Source organism: Filicampus tigris, chromosome 2, assembly GCF_054856515.1.
Source record: "Filicampus tigris isolate MCC_2025a chromosome 2, RoL_Ftig_1.0, whole genome shotgun sequence".
In the NCBI taxonomy this organism is placed as follows: Eukaryota; Metazoa; Chordata; class Actinopteri; order Syngnathiformes; family Syngnathidae; genus Filicampus; species Filicampus tigris.
Genome location: NC_141218.1, coordinates 6,241,162 through 6,259,526, shown reverse-complemented (window position 1 = coordinate 6,259,526; position 18,365 = coordinate 6,241,162). Strand labels below are relative to the sequence as shown.

Sequence of the window (18,365 nt, the reverse complement as noted above, 5' to 3'; positions counted from 1 at the left end):
CCGAAGATGCTGCCCCAGCGCCTTGCTCTGCCTTTTCTGTTTTGACCAACGCACCCGAGCGATTCCAGACTGAACACAAATAGTCATTCAATATGATCCAAACAACTGTTAAGTGTCCCAAATAAACCGCCATGAATAGTAGCCTATTTACATACACGACTCCGTTGTTTTTCTGTGTGCGATTAGAAGACGTAGACCACTAATTAAATCAGGATAAAGCCGTTTGACAGTAGAGTTTACTTACCCCTTAACCCCACTCTCACCCCCACCCCATCCCTTTACTCAAATAACCCATATCCTGGATCCTCATTTGGTCGCATTGGCGACAAGTTTCCCAGATTCCAGACGGTGTCGAGTTACATTTTTGGGCACAGGGCCCAGCCGGCCGCTGTGTCTAATTTGCTAATGGCTCACTGCTGCACGCCGCAGTTTCAACTGTAAGGAATTGTAATTGGACTTAGTCACAACGACTAAACAGTGATTGCGGGCACTTCATCTGGTTGGGTATTTGCACGCTGTGGTTGGGAGAACTATAGAAGAAACGTCACACATCCAGTACGATTACTGTATAGAGACGCCAGGGATCATCCCAAAAGATGACAAACGAGCAGAACCTGCTTAGTTGCAGTCGTCTTAATAGTCAAATTTCTTTTGGGTGCTCCATTCAGTAGATTCTTTGGTTTGGACCGGATTTCAATGGAGATTAAAGCTTGCGAAAACCTGAAAGAGATAAAGGCAGCATAGAACCGAATTAAGCTGCCTTCAACTTGCAAAATAAAGTTACAAGCATGTCGAATGTGTCTGGATTAAGGCGAGTATATCTGCGTGGAGCTAATGGGACCAAAAAAGAAAGGACAGTAAACGTTGTGTAACACATCACAATATATTATCATGTCATTTGCTTAACATCACCAATCAGTACTGAGTACAAAACAAATCAGCGTCTGGCACAACAGAAAGCTAAAACGCAACATGTTTACGTACAAATCGATAACAAAGGACATTTGGAAATGTGCTGACAAACACGACATGTGTTTCACATGTGCCCGCCATCAACAGCTCCCCAACCCTCCAAGCTCACGTTATCTACGAGACAATCAAATTGCTTTGGTTTTCAGTCAAGCATTCTTATGTGCTTTAAATGTGCAACTAATCTTTGGTTCTTTGTTTAAGACTACTGTGTCCTTCTGCTCTTGATTCAGATCCATGGAACTAAAAGTTTAAGCATCTCAAATCACTCAGTATGCAGCCGAGTCCAATTGTACAAATGGCTGTTCTATCCTAATCTTCTTCTTTCCTGAAGTTGTCTGTAGATTGTAGCTTAGAGAAGTAGGGATAACCCACTTCTACACCTCACAAATCTACACTAGTGCAGTGGAGTACTTATTGCACTCCCAAGTCATGGCTAGTACCCTTTTACGAGACTCGAAGGACACAGGCATGATCCCAAGCGGGAAATGTCGAGTGCTGAGGGTACAAAAGTAGCAGATGAGAAGTTAGCCCTTAAGAGGTACAAAGAAACATTTTACCAAGAGTACGCCAGAAAAGTAAATACACAGTAACATTTCAAAGACCTAATAAATGGATTTTGAGGTACCATTCGGAGTCTAAAAAGATAAAAAGATATATTCCCAAATTTTAAAAAACTTAACAGTGGGCTAATAACCCAAAAATCCTAACCATCAGGGTACCACACTAGTGACAAGACATCATACCTCTTCCAAGTATCATTCATTAGTGTATCAATGTGAAATATCTCCCACTTAGGACTAATCATTGGACTCTAACAGGTATTGTTTGCAACCCTCAAAGTGTACAGGCTGCAAAAGCCAACAGACAAGGGTCTGAAAGTCTTAACTCGGACGGTAGAACCCACGTGACAAGCCGTTGTACCCCTGAAAAGGTACAACGCTGGGTGCGTGTCAGAAAATCCGGCTAGAGTCATGACGTCTTTTACCAGATCGAAATATAGGACTCCAAGATACTGTTTCCTTGCAAGGGGGGGGATACAGGTGCTGTCTATTCCCAGGCTCTAAAAGTCAAGTATCAAGGCTTTAAAAGTACATTTGAATGTAGCCACCAAAATTAAGTCATCTTTTATTGTCTCGAGGTACCCCCAAAAACTCCAAAGTACTGTTTCGATCCCTAAAAGGATCCAGATGTTCCCAAACTGTAAAAGTCGAGGGTCCATCGGTCTGAGGGCACCACCCCAGTGTACAAACCAGTAACACCAACAACAAAAAAACGGAGGTAAATAAATACAGTGGTGGTAAATAAATATGACGTTTGCACCCAACAGAACCGGAGGACAGCTGCAAATGTTACCAACCTTAAAAAAACGTAAGTAAGGGTGTGACCGCAAGTAGTTTGTTGAGGTGTGGCTAGTTTCAAAGTAAAACAAAAAGTCACACAGGTGAGTCAGCGATGTTAATTTAAGACCACACACACAAAACGGTAAATATCGCAACTCGAATCATGTTTATCCAAAGCAGTAGTATTCATCCGATTCCACCCTCAGTTTCACTGGAGATTTGCTGAAGGCGCCCCCGGAATTATCCACAAAGTAGTCCAGGTTGGTGGGCGAAAGGTCTTCCCGGAGGTCCTCGGCAAGCGTGTCCAGGTAGCTGCCCACCGACAGCGCGTCCAGCTCGTCGCTGTTGGCGTCGTTCAGGCTGCTGAGGCTGCCCGGCAACGAGCCGCCGTCCTGGCTGTCCGACAGGCTGTACAGGCTGCCCGTCAGGCTGCCGTCTTGGCTGACCGTGTCACCTTTGTCGATCACCCAGCGGATGGACTCGATGCCCTCGTTGATGGACATGAGCTGCTGCATCAGCTTCACGTCGATGGCGCGCAGGTTCGCCTGCGTCACACGGGGGAAGGATTTACAACGGTTTGTTTCGCCTCTGGGTCAATGTGAACAAATTACATTAAAACACTGACGATCTCAAATTCAAAGAAGCTGTTGCTGAAGGTACAAAGTAATAGTAATCGCCAAATATATGTATTCAAAAAAGTACCAGCATATACTTGCAATAATAAAGGGTAAAAAATACATATGAAATTAAATATCTGGGACAAGCTTGTCTTCTAAGAGGCAATGGAAAAAATGACCCTGAAATGGTTGCTTCAAACCAAAAACAGCAAACTTCCTGTGTCTTTTCGGTTGTATCCACTTGAGACTTTTTTGTGGGACGCCTTGTGATTGACATGCCTACCAAATTTCATGTTGCCAAGTTAAACAGGTTGCTGGAACTGAAAAACATTATTGAGAATCTCTTGAAAACCAAGAGACCCAAAAACAATAAAGGCACAGCCAAGAAATAGACAGTATCCTGCATTTTATCTCAGACATCAGATCAACAAAGACTATCAGCTCAAATCCCAGAATCTTCAAAACCATCTGCTTGGGGGGGCCTAATACCTTTTGTAGCCTTAAACAACACATGGTCTTGAAATTGCCATATTGGCCTTTAACAAAGTTGCAAATGGTTCATGAATCATGGCCAGAATCTTTGCATATAACAGCCGACTTGATAACCAATCTGTTTTGAATGCGCATAGCAATTGAAACAGTGCAAGATCGCACACGTTATGCTTGGTGTTTCCATGCATTTTTCAATAATACTCAATAACACATATTAAAATCTCAAATGTCACCCTTATGCTACTCACAGTTCAATGTGATATTTGCATCATGGGTCAAATATACCCACTTAAGAGTTTATCCAAAAAACCCTCATACACGAGAAGCACTGCACTAAATATTGACTGTCAACTGTGCTTTACCATTTATGACACCCTGGGTCAATTTGAACCACGAACATTGCTGTTCTTAATTTAACCTGTTTGATATGTTGCAGGTGACATGGACCCATTTAGGTTAATGACATATAAAAAAGGGTTCTTGCATTTATGACACCTGGGTCATTTTGATCCAGCAAGATATTATTACTGCCATTAAGTTAACCCACTTGATATGTAGCGGGTCAAACTGACACATTAAAGGTAATGACATATACATTGTGTTTTTGCATCTTTGACAGGCGGGTCAATTTGACTCAGGAACATTTATTATTTTTCAGTTCTGTTCAGAAATATTTATTTGAGTAACATAATAAGAATACAAAAAATACGAATGTAAAACAAAACAATAATACCAGAAGGAGAAACACAAGGCAGTACTCAAAGGGGGCAGGTAGACGTTCATGAAGTTATAACAGACATTATTATTTAGTGCTGTGCTTCAGTTAATGCGCTTAATATGTTCCAGGCTAAATTGAACCACTTAAGTTTATGACATATATACAGTGTTCTTGCATTTCTGACACCCGGGTCAGTTTGACCGAGTATTATCCGATTCCGGATTTCCGTTTTTTATATACAAATCAAGGACATACTATACTGAAAATGTGCAATTTCACTCACCATTTCTTGTTTGAGGAAAAGGATTTTGCCCTCCAGCCGGTCAAAGTCGGCGGAATTGTGTCCGAGACGCGCAGCCGGAGGTGTCGCCTTGTCTTGTCTGCCTCCCATGAGCGAGCGAACGAGACTTTCGGGAACTTTGCGACCCAACTTGGTCTCCAGGTCTTTCAATTCGGGCAACGCGCAGCCGCCTTCGTCCATGACAAGTGGACTCGCTCGGTGAAATGATTCAAAATTCGTTGTTCAAGTAAAAAGAAAATACTGGCTTGCGTTGCGTCTGGAGTTGTACGCTAGTGTGTCGCGAGTGTGACTTCATTCATGCTCACAGTCAGCAACAAGTGAGTGGAAATGTTGGAGAATCCTACCATCGAAGCGTTCTGCTTCCGTCCGTCCGAGCCGTCCGCCCGGAGTTGCCTCCCCCACTTCGTCCGCCCTCTTGTTTCTGAAATCCGACACCGCACAGGTGAACCGAGCCGGTGACATCAGACGTCGTTTACCTAAACAAACACACTTCCGTGTGCAGTTCAAGTCACACGTGGAGTTAATGTCTGGCTACCAAAATGTTTGAAAAACGGAACATTTATTTCACATTTTTTGTCCTGTTCTTATGACCCAAAACGTTAAGTAACCATGTCTAATTTGATGAGTTCCGCTCAACGAGACTATTCCTCAAAAGTATATTTAATATTGCAATCCACTGTGAAACAAACGTCCTTAAATAATGATTTCATTAAATATATTGCTAGTGAACATTGAATGGAAATTCATACCGAAATAAATGTTTAAAAACAAGCAATTATTAATGCAAATACATTGAACATGAACTCTCTCTCTCTCTCTCTCTCTTTCTCTCTCTCTCTCTCTCTCTCTCTCTTTCTCTCTCTCTCACCAGTATACTTGTAGTGTATATTGTGGCGATCACATGTCAGTGTGAGTAGAATGCACTTTAATTTTACGTAAGCAGAAGAACAAGCTTACAGACACCCACGCAATGACAGGTGTAGGCAAGTCACTAGTCAACACACCATCCACAATCACAGCGTCACATCAAAACTAAAATGATCATGGAACAACAAACTGAATAGCACACTAGCAAGTGATATACTGCAACCCTGGAATGACCCAGGTACAAATTCAAGATAAGTTAAAGAGAGTACACCTGCCTGCTTGGTAAATTCATGACAGTTTGAAGTTGAAAAACAGCGTTTAATGGCGACAAAACCAAAGAAAATAATTTAGCAGACCAAAAGCAACGGGAACGCAACAACACATGCAGTACATTTCAATTTGTAGTTGTAAATAAGGGACATTGAACGCCTCTCTTGCTATCCCGTACTAGTGTACTTATGGGGCTAGGGCGCCCCCTGCGGACACAATGGCGCCATTACCAAGGTTTGACGCCGGTTTCCCCACATAAAATGACGTAAAATAGCGTGTTGTTTTTGCTTTCTTTTCATTTGACTTGCATTACTGTTGTCTTGAAGTAACTTGCTAAAGTAGTGGCTAATGTTTATTGCTGGATCACTTTAAAAAGGGGAAAAAAGGATATTTGCTCTTACCACTTAACATGATAACATTAATTTTAAAACTTAATCTATTACTTTAATTATATATATATACATTTACACATTCCTTTTGCTATTTTTCAATACTTGCTCTAATTAAAAAAATAAAACAGAAGTTACCAGTTTTCTTTCAAAGAAGATTTACTCAAGTAATTATTAGGAGGACTCTTTTTTAGTTTTACTCGAGTCTTGTTATTCGAAAGTAACAGTAATCTTGAGTAAAATTTTTGCAAAGGCAATCTAGTGCTGGTTCACCTGGAAGATGATACAGTATATCCTAAACTTTGGTTGAAGGTTCTACAAAGGCAGAATAAACCTTCTGCATTCTGACAGCGTCCAACTACTTTTATTTTGAACTGTCTTAAAGCTACAAGTAATATATTACAAGTAATAGATTACAAGGCACACAGGTAAGGCCGGAGCTCAAACGGCTGACTGGCTTTTGCCGTCGTCGTATCGCTGGTACTGATCCCCGAGCAGCGGCTGGAATCCCTCCGTCTTACGGGACCTGGCGCGTATGGCACAGGTGGTCGCCACGAACACAGCGCCAACGACCACCAGGGCGGCGATGATGCCCATTGTGATCATTTCAGTCAGTGTGAAAGGTTGACCTTGAGGAAAAATTTGTATTAATAACAGTAAAAATTAAGCAGCAAACTATTGGCATACCTGGCCATTCAGCTTCGTAAGAGTAGCCGAGGTTTTCGGGGGCCGTTACAAACATCTCAGCATTGGTCACAGGAGGCCAGAAAGGAACCATGTTGTAGCCCCGGTTGTGACCAATCGGCGCATTTTGGTCAGGATACACAGCCGACTCTGCCAGGAAAGTCCAGCGTCATCCTCAGTGCTGACGAGAGAGCGGTAATGAAGCATTTCTTGTCATCAAAACGCACCTGGGCTGTGTCTCCGCAGCCACTCGTCAAAGATGGCGTCCGTGTAGGTGTGAAGCAGGACGAAGATGGGGTCATTGGGCGAAAGGTGGGTCTGGCCCCCGGTGCCGTTCAGGAACAGGTGGGCCAAGTTATGAAGGCTCCTTACTGCGGGGTCGTAGTTCCCCTGGGGGGCGCTATAGCCTAGAAAACACAAAACACAATTGTACTTTGAAAAGCTAACTGCTTTGAAACTTGAGGTCACGCATTCTGACAGTTGAATTTTGCTAACTCACTTTTAACTCAAGCTGTCCTCCTCTAAAGTGGAAGTCAACCCAAACATATTTTTTTCAGGAATATGTTCTATGCAAGTCCACTTGTTGAAACAAGGCATTCTGGTAAATATTGCGTTTGTGGAATAAGTGTTAATCCACTCGTTTTTAGCCATCTCAGGGGGCAGCCATTTTGTCTTCTGTCAACTGAAAATGACATCACAGCTGCTCACAACGACCAATCAAGGTTCAGATCAGAAAACAGGTGAGCCGTGATTGGTCGTTGTGAGCAGTTGTGATGTCATTTTCAATCGAAAGAAGACAAAATGGCCGCCCCCAGAGATGGCTATAAACTAGTGCATTTTGCTGCTTAATTTATATCGAACAAACGCAAAATTAATCAGAAGGCCGTGTTTCAACTAGTGGGCCTGCTGTTAGGGTTGACTTTTTCCCTTTAACCCCAACATTATTTCAGCCAATCAGAAGCCAGATGAGAGTCCTTTGGGGAACAGGCATAGCAAAGCAAAAGGTGGTGTTCTAAACCCAATATAGGTAGGAGGTTTTTAATTTGAGCCAATCATAAGGTGGAAGAAAGTCATTTGGGGAAAAGGCACGGGTTGGCACGGGTTCGGTTGTCAAGTTTATGTATTTATTTTTTACAAGTGTATTATACTGATTAAAATCTCTCAAGGGGAAAACGATCAAAGCAACGAATGCCAAAGCTAAATTGTTTGCCAAAAGGTGGCACTACAACCTCCACTGTGGAACAGGAAAGCCTGAACAAAGTCTTCAGGCCTTTCTCCACGTTCCAGGTCATGGGTGCGCCTTTGGCCATTCAAAACTGATGGAAATCGAACCTGCAGACTCACCTTCGATGGTGTTTCTGAAGCTTTCCGAGGAGGTGGAGTAGAACGGCGCCGTATCAAAAGTACTGACTTGCAAACAGTCGGCCACATCCTGAGGTTCCGGGAGACGCTGGACCATCGGCCTGTTGACGTTGCCCGCCGGGTTCCTTCTTATCGGAGACGTCTCAGTGCCTGCAAGGAGACGCATAAGAGCGGAGAGCCTCGTGGTACGGTCGGCGAGGGCCAATGGCCTTACTGTTGCAGACGGTTCCCAGTGTGTCGTAGTCGGCCACGCTCTCGCAGATGACCCTCCACTGTGAGAAGATGGAGTTGGGGCTGAGCGAGTCGGCGTCGAAGCTGCTCCGCGCTCCCATCAGGTCGTCCGTGCAAATGTCGCACGTGCTGCCGCCGATGGCAAAGTTCCAGTAGGGCAGGGCGAACGTGGGCTCTTGCAGCATGTCCTGGTTGGTTTTTACCAAACGCAACAGGAACACAACAGACTAGTTCAGAGATTGTTTGGGATTGTGACGTGTTGTAGTTTGAAGTAAGAACTACTTTACTTTGTACTTTGTATTTTGAAGCCCAAAATTATACGTGTATAAATCCAGTATGTATATCCACAGGTACGGGTTTATGTTTATATTCTGCACACATTTGCTGTGTTTTTCATTTTGATTGATTGATTGATTGATTGATTGATTGATTGATTGATTGATTGATTGATTGATTGAAAATGTATCACCATCGCACATTCACAGAAGTACACGGCAACAAAATTCATTTAAATAACACTCCGTCCAACAAACATGAAAAAAACAACAATGACCAGTAGAGGGAGACAGAACGGGAAGTCTGGCAAGTCGCTTGAGTCAGTGCCCCTAGTTTCAAAAGGTGACAACACAAGAGGGGGGATGAAGAAAGAAATTCTCGAATTTTGCTCCATTACTGCCAGGGACATATTTATATGTCTTTCCACAGTCTAGACATTCAATCCCAGGAACTTATTTATATATTTTTTCCTTTTTTTTTTTTACAAATGTTAGGGTAAAAGGGGGTCTGAAAATGTTTGCCAAGGAAGTTAGGAGCATAGTACAAAGCTGGAGAAAAAAAATTCAGCACATACAACCACATTAAAATGACATTTATAATGTAACTCAACACATGCACGTGAGGGAGGGAGGAGGGAAAGAGATTGGCAGGGTGGTCAAGTGGGAAGGGGGGATATGAGGGTGAGGGAGTTGTATGTGTGTATATATGTAAGTGTATGAATGAATGAATGGATAAACATGTCTGAAGTGGTTTAGATCAAAGTTGTTCAAACTACGGCTTGGGGGCCATTTGCTGCCTGACATCCATTTTTCAGCAGCCCGTGGCATTTACCGAAAATTTGACACAGCCCGCATAGCTAGTTTTTAAAAAAATAAATAAAAATTGGTGGAAGTGGGCAGAGTGAGAAGAGCGGGTAACAAAACATAGGTGCTTGACTTGCTTGTTTGATTTCAGTGTGTTTAATAAATTAAAGTCAAAGACATTCAAAGCGGCCCTTGTATCCTTCCATTTTTCTGTATGTGGCCCTTAAATGAAAATGTTTGGACAGCCTTGGTTTAGATGATGAGAAATGCGATTGTATCCACACCCTTGAGAAAGTGTTTCATTAGAAATTGTCTAATTTATTTTGAAGACCAAGGCATGAAAGTTGCATCCCTAATTCAGATTTCCTTTGGTGGTGAAACTCATTTTCCTGAACAAACTCTGTCAAAGTGGAACCGTCGCGTGCTAATGTGGCCCTTTGGCTTACTTGCATGTCTCGCTCCAGTTGGAGCAGGTGGTACCGGTGCCAGGTGACGAACCCGGGACCCTCATGGGAGAAATCCACTCCTCCGAAACTGGGCTGGCCGGCGCCCAGGAAGGTCTTGCCGACGGAGTAGTAATGGCTCCACACAAAGTAGTTGTAGATGGTGATGTTCTCGAAGAGCGTGCTGTTGCCGTCGGGCCCGAGAATCTCGGCGTGGCGCCGGGTGGCGATCACAAGGTCCGGGTGCGCGGTGCGCTTGGCCCGGTCCAGCGCGTTGACAAAGGCCCGCTTCTCGGCGGCGCTGAGCTGCATCACGTTTCTCCTCACTAGAAGATTAGCCGGGATGAAGTCAGTTAGTCATGCGTGATTCTGTTTAATAACTGTGGAATTGAAAAAACAAACAAACATGTAACGCTAACTCTGCACATTGTAAAGTGGTACACCAGAGATTCCCCCTAGGGGTGTGTGGAACTAACAGTGTTATGGAAGTAGTATAGTTATTACACATTTCAAGGATAATAACAATATAATAATAATAACTTTTTTTTCTCAAAACAAAGCAAAATATTTTTTCCGAGTTTTATGGTGGGGGGGAGGGGGGGGGGTTCAATGGGTGCACCACACCCAAATCTGTGTGATGTCAGAATGACTTTTTAACATTTCTTGACAGCTATTGGCAAAATGTGTGCTAAAAACATTTGTTGTCAAGATGTTGTCAAATCATTTATTGCTAATAGACAGAGATATAGCCTGATTAAATGAAGCTCCTTTCCTTCAGTTCAATTTAGTTGTTTTGCACTAAGATGCCTCCAGATGGTGCCATATTTTGATATTAGACATAGCTTTGGCCTGTTGAACCGTGAATAGGATGATATCCTTCTTTATAATACATACAGGTGAATATCAATAAAATAGATATTCAAATTTAGGTTGTTTTCTATCTTTAATTTGTTTTCATCAGGTGAAATTTCAACATTCATATAATACAGGGTGTCCCCAAAAATTCACTCTCCCTGACTGTCCAGAAAACCATGACTTTTTTTAAAAGACTGTTTCCTTTTATGCCACTTTTTTTTTTCTGAATAGCCAACTTATACAAGAACTAAAATAGACCGATTTCAGCCATTTTTTAGAGTACTTGAAATTCCATGTAGTTGAACCTAATTTTGTGTCCATGCAGCGCACTCACCCACAGACACTCTCTGGTCACAGTTGGCTCCAGCCCAGCCGTGTCTGCACCGTCCACAATTGTAGCCGCTGAAATTACCGCTGCAGCGACACGTCCTGTTGAAGAAGCGGACCGGCCAGCGCTCTCGGTCGTCCCGTCCGTCGTGCGGGTACTGGGGGCCGTGGGGGCGCGCGTCCGCCGTGACGGACGTGCACTGACCGCGGCCCGCGCCGGAGCCGCACGGGCCTGCGTCGAGAAGCGGCGGGGACGGGCAGCATTGGCCGCTACGGAGCCCCTCGGGGGTCACGCACTCTCTGGGGAATTGGGCGCTCGCCAGAAGCGAGCCCAGCACGACCAGTAAACAGCAGCACCGCCACATTGCGTCGGAATGAATCGCGCCCAGCTGCTCCCGAGTTCTTTTTGCCAGCCCCCACGCCCCCCAACCCAACCAAACAAGTGAAGCGACTTTAAATAGCGGATTAGCACATGATTACCCGGATTTTTGGTGCCCCAGCCCGCGTGATTCAATCACGCACACTAACATCGTACAGTACTCCCTCAAATTCCTCTCCTGGAGATTTTGTGGCAGTGAAGACGAAAGAAAAGTCACAAAGCTTCATTCAAATGTGTATTCATTTACACACAAATACTTTGTAATCAAGTTGATTTCTCAGCTGTCCGTACTTTGCTGGACGTTTTACTTCCTTGAAAACAGTTTTTAAACTAAAAACATTCTATGAGGCTTAACAATCAGGATTTTGGAGCCGATCACCAATCTCAAATTGAAATAAACCGATAACCAATCAACAATCTGATCAGAAGATGGACCAATTTTTTTAAACAACTTCAACAGTCACCCACTGCTATTCTTGGGGGACTGGGACTAGTCGCTAATGAATAGCAAAAAAAAGTATCAGTGATGCCTATTGAAATGCATGGAGAAAAAAGAAAAATTAAACACTAAAAACTCTCAAAAAACGCTGATAAATATTCAATACATGGAAAAATGTGTGTGTGGGGGTGCGCAGGGTGTCTGTACCTTTCTTTCACCTAAAGTTACAATGCTCCATTAATTTCCCTTTAACACGTAAGTGTAATGTTGCATACTTATTTTGAATAGAAAATCTGTTATGAGGCAAGTTTACGACTTGGTGTTAGCTACTTATTTTAAATTCAAGTACAAAGTAAATAAACATACTTCTAGTTTGTTTTGCCGACCTATATCATAGATATATGAAACCATTTTTAAAAACACAAAGATGTACTGACTTACAAAAATAAATACATTGGTCCGTGAGGATTTCGACATGAAGCCATAGCTTCGATCTCAGGGAATACTTTGGAAAATATGACCCTCCTCTTATGTCCATGAAGTTCCCGTGTTTGATGATGACAGAAACCTGTAAGCTTCAAGTCGTTGTCATCGTTAAACTGAATATCAAGATTGGCTTTTGAACGTTGTTTCTTCCAATGAGACATAACCAGGTGGAATAAAGAAGACAAGTACCAGTCATATGAAACACTGCGAATAACTCACACTGTGCCTTTTTTTCTTTTTTAACAATCAAAGGCGAGGATTATCCACAAAGGCCGAGTCACATCGCCTCATATGACTACCCCACCCCCACCGCCTCAGGAACTTTGCACACATGAACACACGTGATGAAAGTGTCGACGGAAGAGAGATCGTCACAGGACATGCGGGAGTGAACCAAAAAGAATGAAATAAAAACTGTACATCACTATTGTAAAATAATAGAATTGGTATCTTCAGTCAAATTATAATGAAATAGATAAATATGATTTTGCTCACAGAATGGAAGGTCATGACTGAAGGCCTGAGGGTCTTTCTGTGTGTGTGTTTGAGGCACTCCATTGTTTTACTTTTTATGCAATTTATTTTGATCAAAATTTTACTAAAACACACTTAAAATCTTCCCAACGCATTTGAGAAAATTATCTAGTGAAACCAAGGTTGAACTTTAGACAAGTTGGAAGGAAGTATGAACAGTTCAAAACAGCAGCTGCTGTAAGGAAAAATACACAAGTTAAAAAAAAAAAATTCTACTTGAGCAATTGATCTTTGCTCTGGGTTAATCAGAGGCACTTGAAATGGTGGCAAGTGTGTGATGACTCCCATTTAACGTGAGTTTGTGTGACTGGTTGATTCCGAAAACAGCCACATCACTAGTCATAAGAGGGTGTGCACATGTTCTTCCCTTCACACTTTCTATTTCTCCCACTGAGTTGTACAAGTGTATTTTTTTTTAAATCATTTATTTTTAAATCATTTATTCATGCCACATATACACATATATATATATATATATATATATATATATATATATATATATATATATATATATATATATAAATATAAATATATATATATATATATATATCAAATATATATATATATAAATAAAAAGAGAAAAAATAAAAAATATATACAAATATATATGTGTGTGTATATATATATATATATATATATATATATATATATATATATATATGTGTGTGTATATATATATATATATATATATATATATATATATATATATATATATATATATATATATATATATATATATATATATATATATCTTCTAATCTACTTTCACCTTGTTTTTTATGCTTACCATATCAGTAATATACTCCTCTTGTTATTATTATTGTACCAGCACCCATTATATTTGCTTTGTCATGCATTGTAATATGACGACCAGCGGAGGGCAGTGACGTCCTTCATTTTACTTTTTAATTGCACCACATATTGTTTTCTATTCATCTCGAGTAGATCTTTGCGTATAACTAATAATTACGCAACCGGCTTGCCTACATGACGGGGGAGGGGCTTTGAAAAAGTGTGTCCCCCGTCAACATGCCCACAATGCACCTGGGCGCCATGCTAATGTGTACCCACACTGACTCAACTTTGCCTAATTGGCGCATGCGCGACTTCTCTGGTGGAGGAAATTAATTGGCTTCTCAATATAGACAGGCATTGATCTGTGTGCCGCGCCACGTCTGCGCTCCGGATGGGAAACTTTGATAAGACTCCCATCCTGAGAACACAAAAGAAACGCCAAAGCTCCTTGGCGCTAACGATGTCACCACCATGCACGCAGGACTTCTTTCATTGAAGACTTTTTCCCCTTGAGGCGCTTGCGCAAAATAGGTGACGCGCTCCCCTAATGAGAACCCTTGCGGTAAACAACTTCTTCTATTGGGGCCACAGCTGCCCTTTTAGGCAGCCAACTAGTCGGGATTACATTCCCTCAAGATGTTCACTACACAATATTTATTTGACTTAACACAATTTGTTTATTGTCTTCCTAAAAAAAAAAAAACAGCGAGCAGACTTTTTAGTTAATTAATTTTAACTAGTTGGGTCTGGCCCAATTGTGCCCCTGGTTTGTGAAATGAATAAGGCAGAGTTTTCAAACCCCGGTTCTCGAGGGCCACAACTTGCCTGATCATTTGAATCAGGTGTGTTGTAGGAGGGAAACATCTAAAACATGCAGGATAGTAGCTCTCCAAGAACCAGAGTTTGACACCTGTGGAATAAGGTCAACATCCCTTCAAGGCACTGACCCATTTATTTGACCTGAACCATGTCTAATTGTTTATTCAGTTCCCAGTGCAGCCATTTTAGGCAACGAACAAGTCAAGCCGATATACCTTATTTTGCTTGACAAATTGTACTTTGCCCGCACCTTGTTTTCTTAAAAGCATTTACAACAGCAGCCCTTTTAGGCAGTTAACTAATCAGGCCTACAGTCTGTGGAAAGACTATGCAAGGATTATTTTACTAATCACATTTTACTTTACCTGCACCATGGTTGCTCTTTTTCCCTTCTTTATTTATTTTTTTAAAAACATGCATTTCCTAGCCCTTAAAGCAAACTAGTTTGGCCTACATCCCTTAAAGGCCCTCTCAACACCAGAATCTTGTTTTTGTGTAAAATGACTCATTTCCTACTGCAACGCTTTCAGGCAGCTAGCTTGGTGGGCCTGGCCCAGTTGTGCCCCTGGTTGATGAAATTAACAAGGCCTATGTTCCTTCAAGACACTCTTAACTGACTTATTTTATGTAACATATTTCACTTTACCTGAACTCTCTTTACTTGGTCTTTCAATTACTACAGCAGCCCTTTTAGGCGGTAAACAAGTCGGGAGTGCATTCCTACACAAGCTCCTACCCTGACAACGCACTTATTTTACTATTTTACGAAACATATTTTACTTGATCTGGACATCGTTTACCTCATCATTTACGCTCATTTCCTACGTCAGCCCTTCTAGGCAGCAAATTAGTTGGGCCTGCTGTGACCGACTCAACTGACACATTCATTTCACCTTTTCAATGAAATGATATTTGATGACAAAGAAAGCAGTAATGCTCGCCGAACGAGGCCGGCAGCGGACAGAGGAAGGCATCTCAGGCCCGTCGATTGTTTCCGCTGACTTGTGCATAAGTGACAGGCTGCACTGTGGATGGATGTTTGCATGGCTAATGCGCTGGCTCAGCACGAGCACCGACTAAGTAGCGGCAACAAGAGATTGGGGAAGGGCGCGCTTCTTTCCCTTCTCACCGCCTGCCCTCTGACAGGAACGTGGCAACCACCTGCGTTTTTAATGCGCTCATAATCATAATCAGACATCCCATAAAGACTTTACGATACAGGTGACAATTTGGAGGAGACAATAGTCAGTCGGACTCCCATTAGGAACGCTTGCGTAACAAACCGCGATAAATTATGCAAGCCTCTCCACTTGTTATCCATTTTTAAAGCGCGCCCTCTTTTGAAGCAACTAGAATTGGACATTTATGCCATGACGTGGGCTCTTGTGCCTCTTGTGAGGACTGAACTTTGTTTCAAAAGGAAATGTGATGTGACAAGCAAGCGTTAAAGTATTAAAGCTGTCGGGAGGCCGCGTGATGTCATCAATTGGCGTCATTGCCGAGCCGCCGTCGTGCCTCCAGGGCATGTTTGGTAACTTATTATAAAATGACGATATGAATTGTTGTAATTATGGAATTACTGGCAGATTTTTTTCGATGTATCTATCATTTTACATGCATTATTACACATTTTGTAATCGTGTATTTGGGAAACAGTTTTGTGAAATATTATGATCATTTTCTAGGGTTAAAATATATTGTTGTGCTCCAAAAGGTCAACAACGAACATGTAGTGTCAAATAGACCATGAAATTACACGATATATTCTTATAATGCAGCTTTCACTACAACTTAGGACATACACACACACACACAAATGCACACTAGCTGCTTTGATAACAGTGATGACACTGAATAATAATGCAATCACATAGGTACACAAACTGTAGGTTTTAGAATGAATAGCTCTTCCTGGGAAACACGGCCCGGCACTGTTTTTTAAAATGATTTCACGAGGGGGACGGGGAGTCATCTGACATTCTGAGCCCATGAGAGAAGGACGTATAACCTCACAGTTCAGAGGTCGTGGGTTCGATCCCGGCTCCGGCCTCCCTGTGTGGAGTTTGCATGTTCTCCCCGTGCCTGCGTGGGTTTTCTCCGGGTAGTCCGGTTTCCTCCCACATCCCAAAAACATGCACGGTAAGTTGATTGGACTCTCGAAATTGCCCCTAGGTGTGATTGTGAGTGCGGATGTTTGTCTTTGTGTGCCCTGCGATCGGCTGGCAACCAATTCAGGGTGTCCCCCGCCTACTGCCCGAAGTCAGCTGGGATAGGCTCCAGCACGCCCGCGACCCTTGTGAGGATAAGCGGTGTAGATAAAGGATGGATGGATGGAACAGGATCACCTATAAACACTACAAGAACCGGGCAGAAGGAATTCTATCGTGGATACTTTTTTCCTGACGAGGCTGCAGGGCACTCCCCCATTCCTTGTTCAGGAATCCCCAACAAATTCAATGGCAAGAGACTGTTCCAAATTCAGTCATTTAATTAATTTGTATTTTTGTATATTTGTGTGTGTTTTTCTTACATGTATTAAAATAATGAACTTTTTTGAACAACTGTGATGAGTGGAGTGTCAAATAGAAACGCCAAAGCAGCGGAATCCGACTTTTAATAATTGTTATGACTGAGTGAGTTTTCTTTTTTCTCCAACAAAACATTTTCCTCATTATTCTCTCCGACAGTATTCTCGTAACAGTCCTTTTTTTTTTTTACAGTTAGCCCAATTCTGGGCTGGCACACTTCGCCACATTCCGTGACCATAAATGCACAGCTATGAAGTGCAGGTCTCGAAGTGCAGGCAAGTTTTAAGGGAGGAAGTCCTCCATCTTACCGTCATGCCCTTAAGCCTAATTAAATATTAAACCTTTTATTGGTTCCCGCGGAGGTATTTGTAAATACATTTCATGCCAGGAGAAGCACTGAAGATTCCAAATCCGCCTCCTGACACAGCGTTGAGGTTATTGCCATCGCACCCCCACCAGCTCCTTCAGCCTCCAGTCCATTTAGGAGCATTTAGAATGATGAAAGACAAAGGGAATTGTAGGAGAAAAGCTTCCAGGGAAAGGAAGGCCAGTAATAAACTATTCCTTGACACGATTGGACAGGTTAACGTGAGCTTTAACGATACGAGACGAGTGACAATTCAAACAAAAACAATGAAAAAAGCAGACCTATCTATCTATCTATGTAAAAATGTACATATACTGTGCAGTTTTAGCCGTAGCCGTAGGCCCGTGCGGGAAGCTCGGTTATAAACAACGGCGCGAAAGCTCGCCCAGCTCATCTTTTCCTGTGCCATCCTTTGCTGTCCTGTCTCGCCGAGGCAGCTCAATTGATGGCCTCGCCCTACTCGTGCGGATAAATCAGGATGGCTGTCATCAATAGAGCGGCGGGGCAATCGGGTCATAACCCCGATCAGAATAAATTGAGGAGCATGTTGTAAAACACACAATGGCCTTCACTTTGCTCCATCCACAATTGCCAGGTGGAAATTAGAGAAAGGGAGTGTATGGTGGGACTACTGCAGTGCTGAAAGCCACCAGGTGATGGTGCACTCCCACTAGAATCTGTGGATTTGTGTGTCATTCATGTTGTATTTGGTGAATTTCTTTCTTTTTTTTGATGCCAATTAGTTGTGTTTGTCAAACCATATTTCAAAATATGTTTCCGACTGTGGACTGCTGTCTCTTTGTCATTACATTCAGGACTTGACATATTATATAACAGCCACTATCATGGAAAAATGCGGACCTGGTTTTGAGACAAACCAGGGTCACGTCACGGACCATTTTTCAAGGATTTAATCGCAAGATCATGTTGAAATTGAAGTTTGAAGAAGGGAAACAGTCATTACAACTTTATTCTTGTAATATTACACCATTAATTCTAGAATATACGCCTTTATTCACCCCAAAAATACAACATAATCACAACAGAGATTTTAACTTTCCCAACGTTAAG

The 18,365-nt window shown here is 42.2% G+C and overlaps 2 protein-coding genes across 2 annotated transcripts; both read right to left on the bottom strand.

The window, feature by feature from the left end:
* Positions 1 to 864: 864 nt before the first annotated feature.
* On the bottom strand, positions 865 to 5,252 carry lurap1l (leucine rich adaptor protein 1 like). The gene is made up of 2 exons (XM_086023443.1): positions 4,423 to 5,252; positions 865 to 2,857 (listed from the first exon to the last, which is right to left on the bottom strand). The coding sequence occupies exons 1-2, from the start codon at positions 4,618 to 4,620 to the stop codon at positions 2,480 to 2,482; spliced, it is 576 nt and encodes a 191-aa protein (XP_085879569.1). The 5' UTR covers positions 4,621 to 5,252; the 3' UTR covers positions 865 to 2,479.
* Positions 5,253 to 5,344: 92 nt separating this feature from the next.
* On the bottom strand, positions 5,345 to 11,367 carry LOC147151056 (5,6-dihydroxyindole-2-carboxylic acid oxidase-like). Its single transcript, XM_086023442.1, has 7 exons — positions 10,955 to 11,367; positions 9,769 to 10,091; positions 8,227 to 8,431; positions 7,995 to 8,162; positions 6,878 to 7,057; positions 6,654 to 6,800; positions 5,345 to 6,595 (listed from the first exon to the last, which is right to left on the bottom strand). The coding sequence occupies exons 1-7, from the start codon at positions 11,310 to 11,312 to the stop codon at positions 6,408 to 6,410; spliced, it is 1,569 nt and encodes a 522-aa protein (XP_085879568.1). The 5' UTR covers positions 11,313 to 11,367; the 3' UTR covers positions 5,345 to 6,407.
* Positions 11,368 to 18,365: the final 6,998 nt, after the last annotated feature.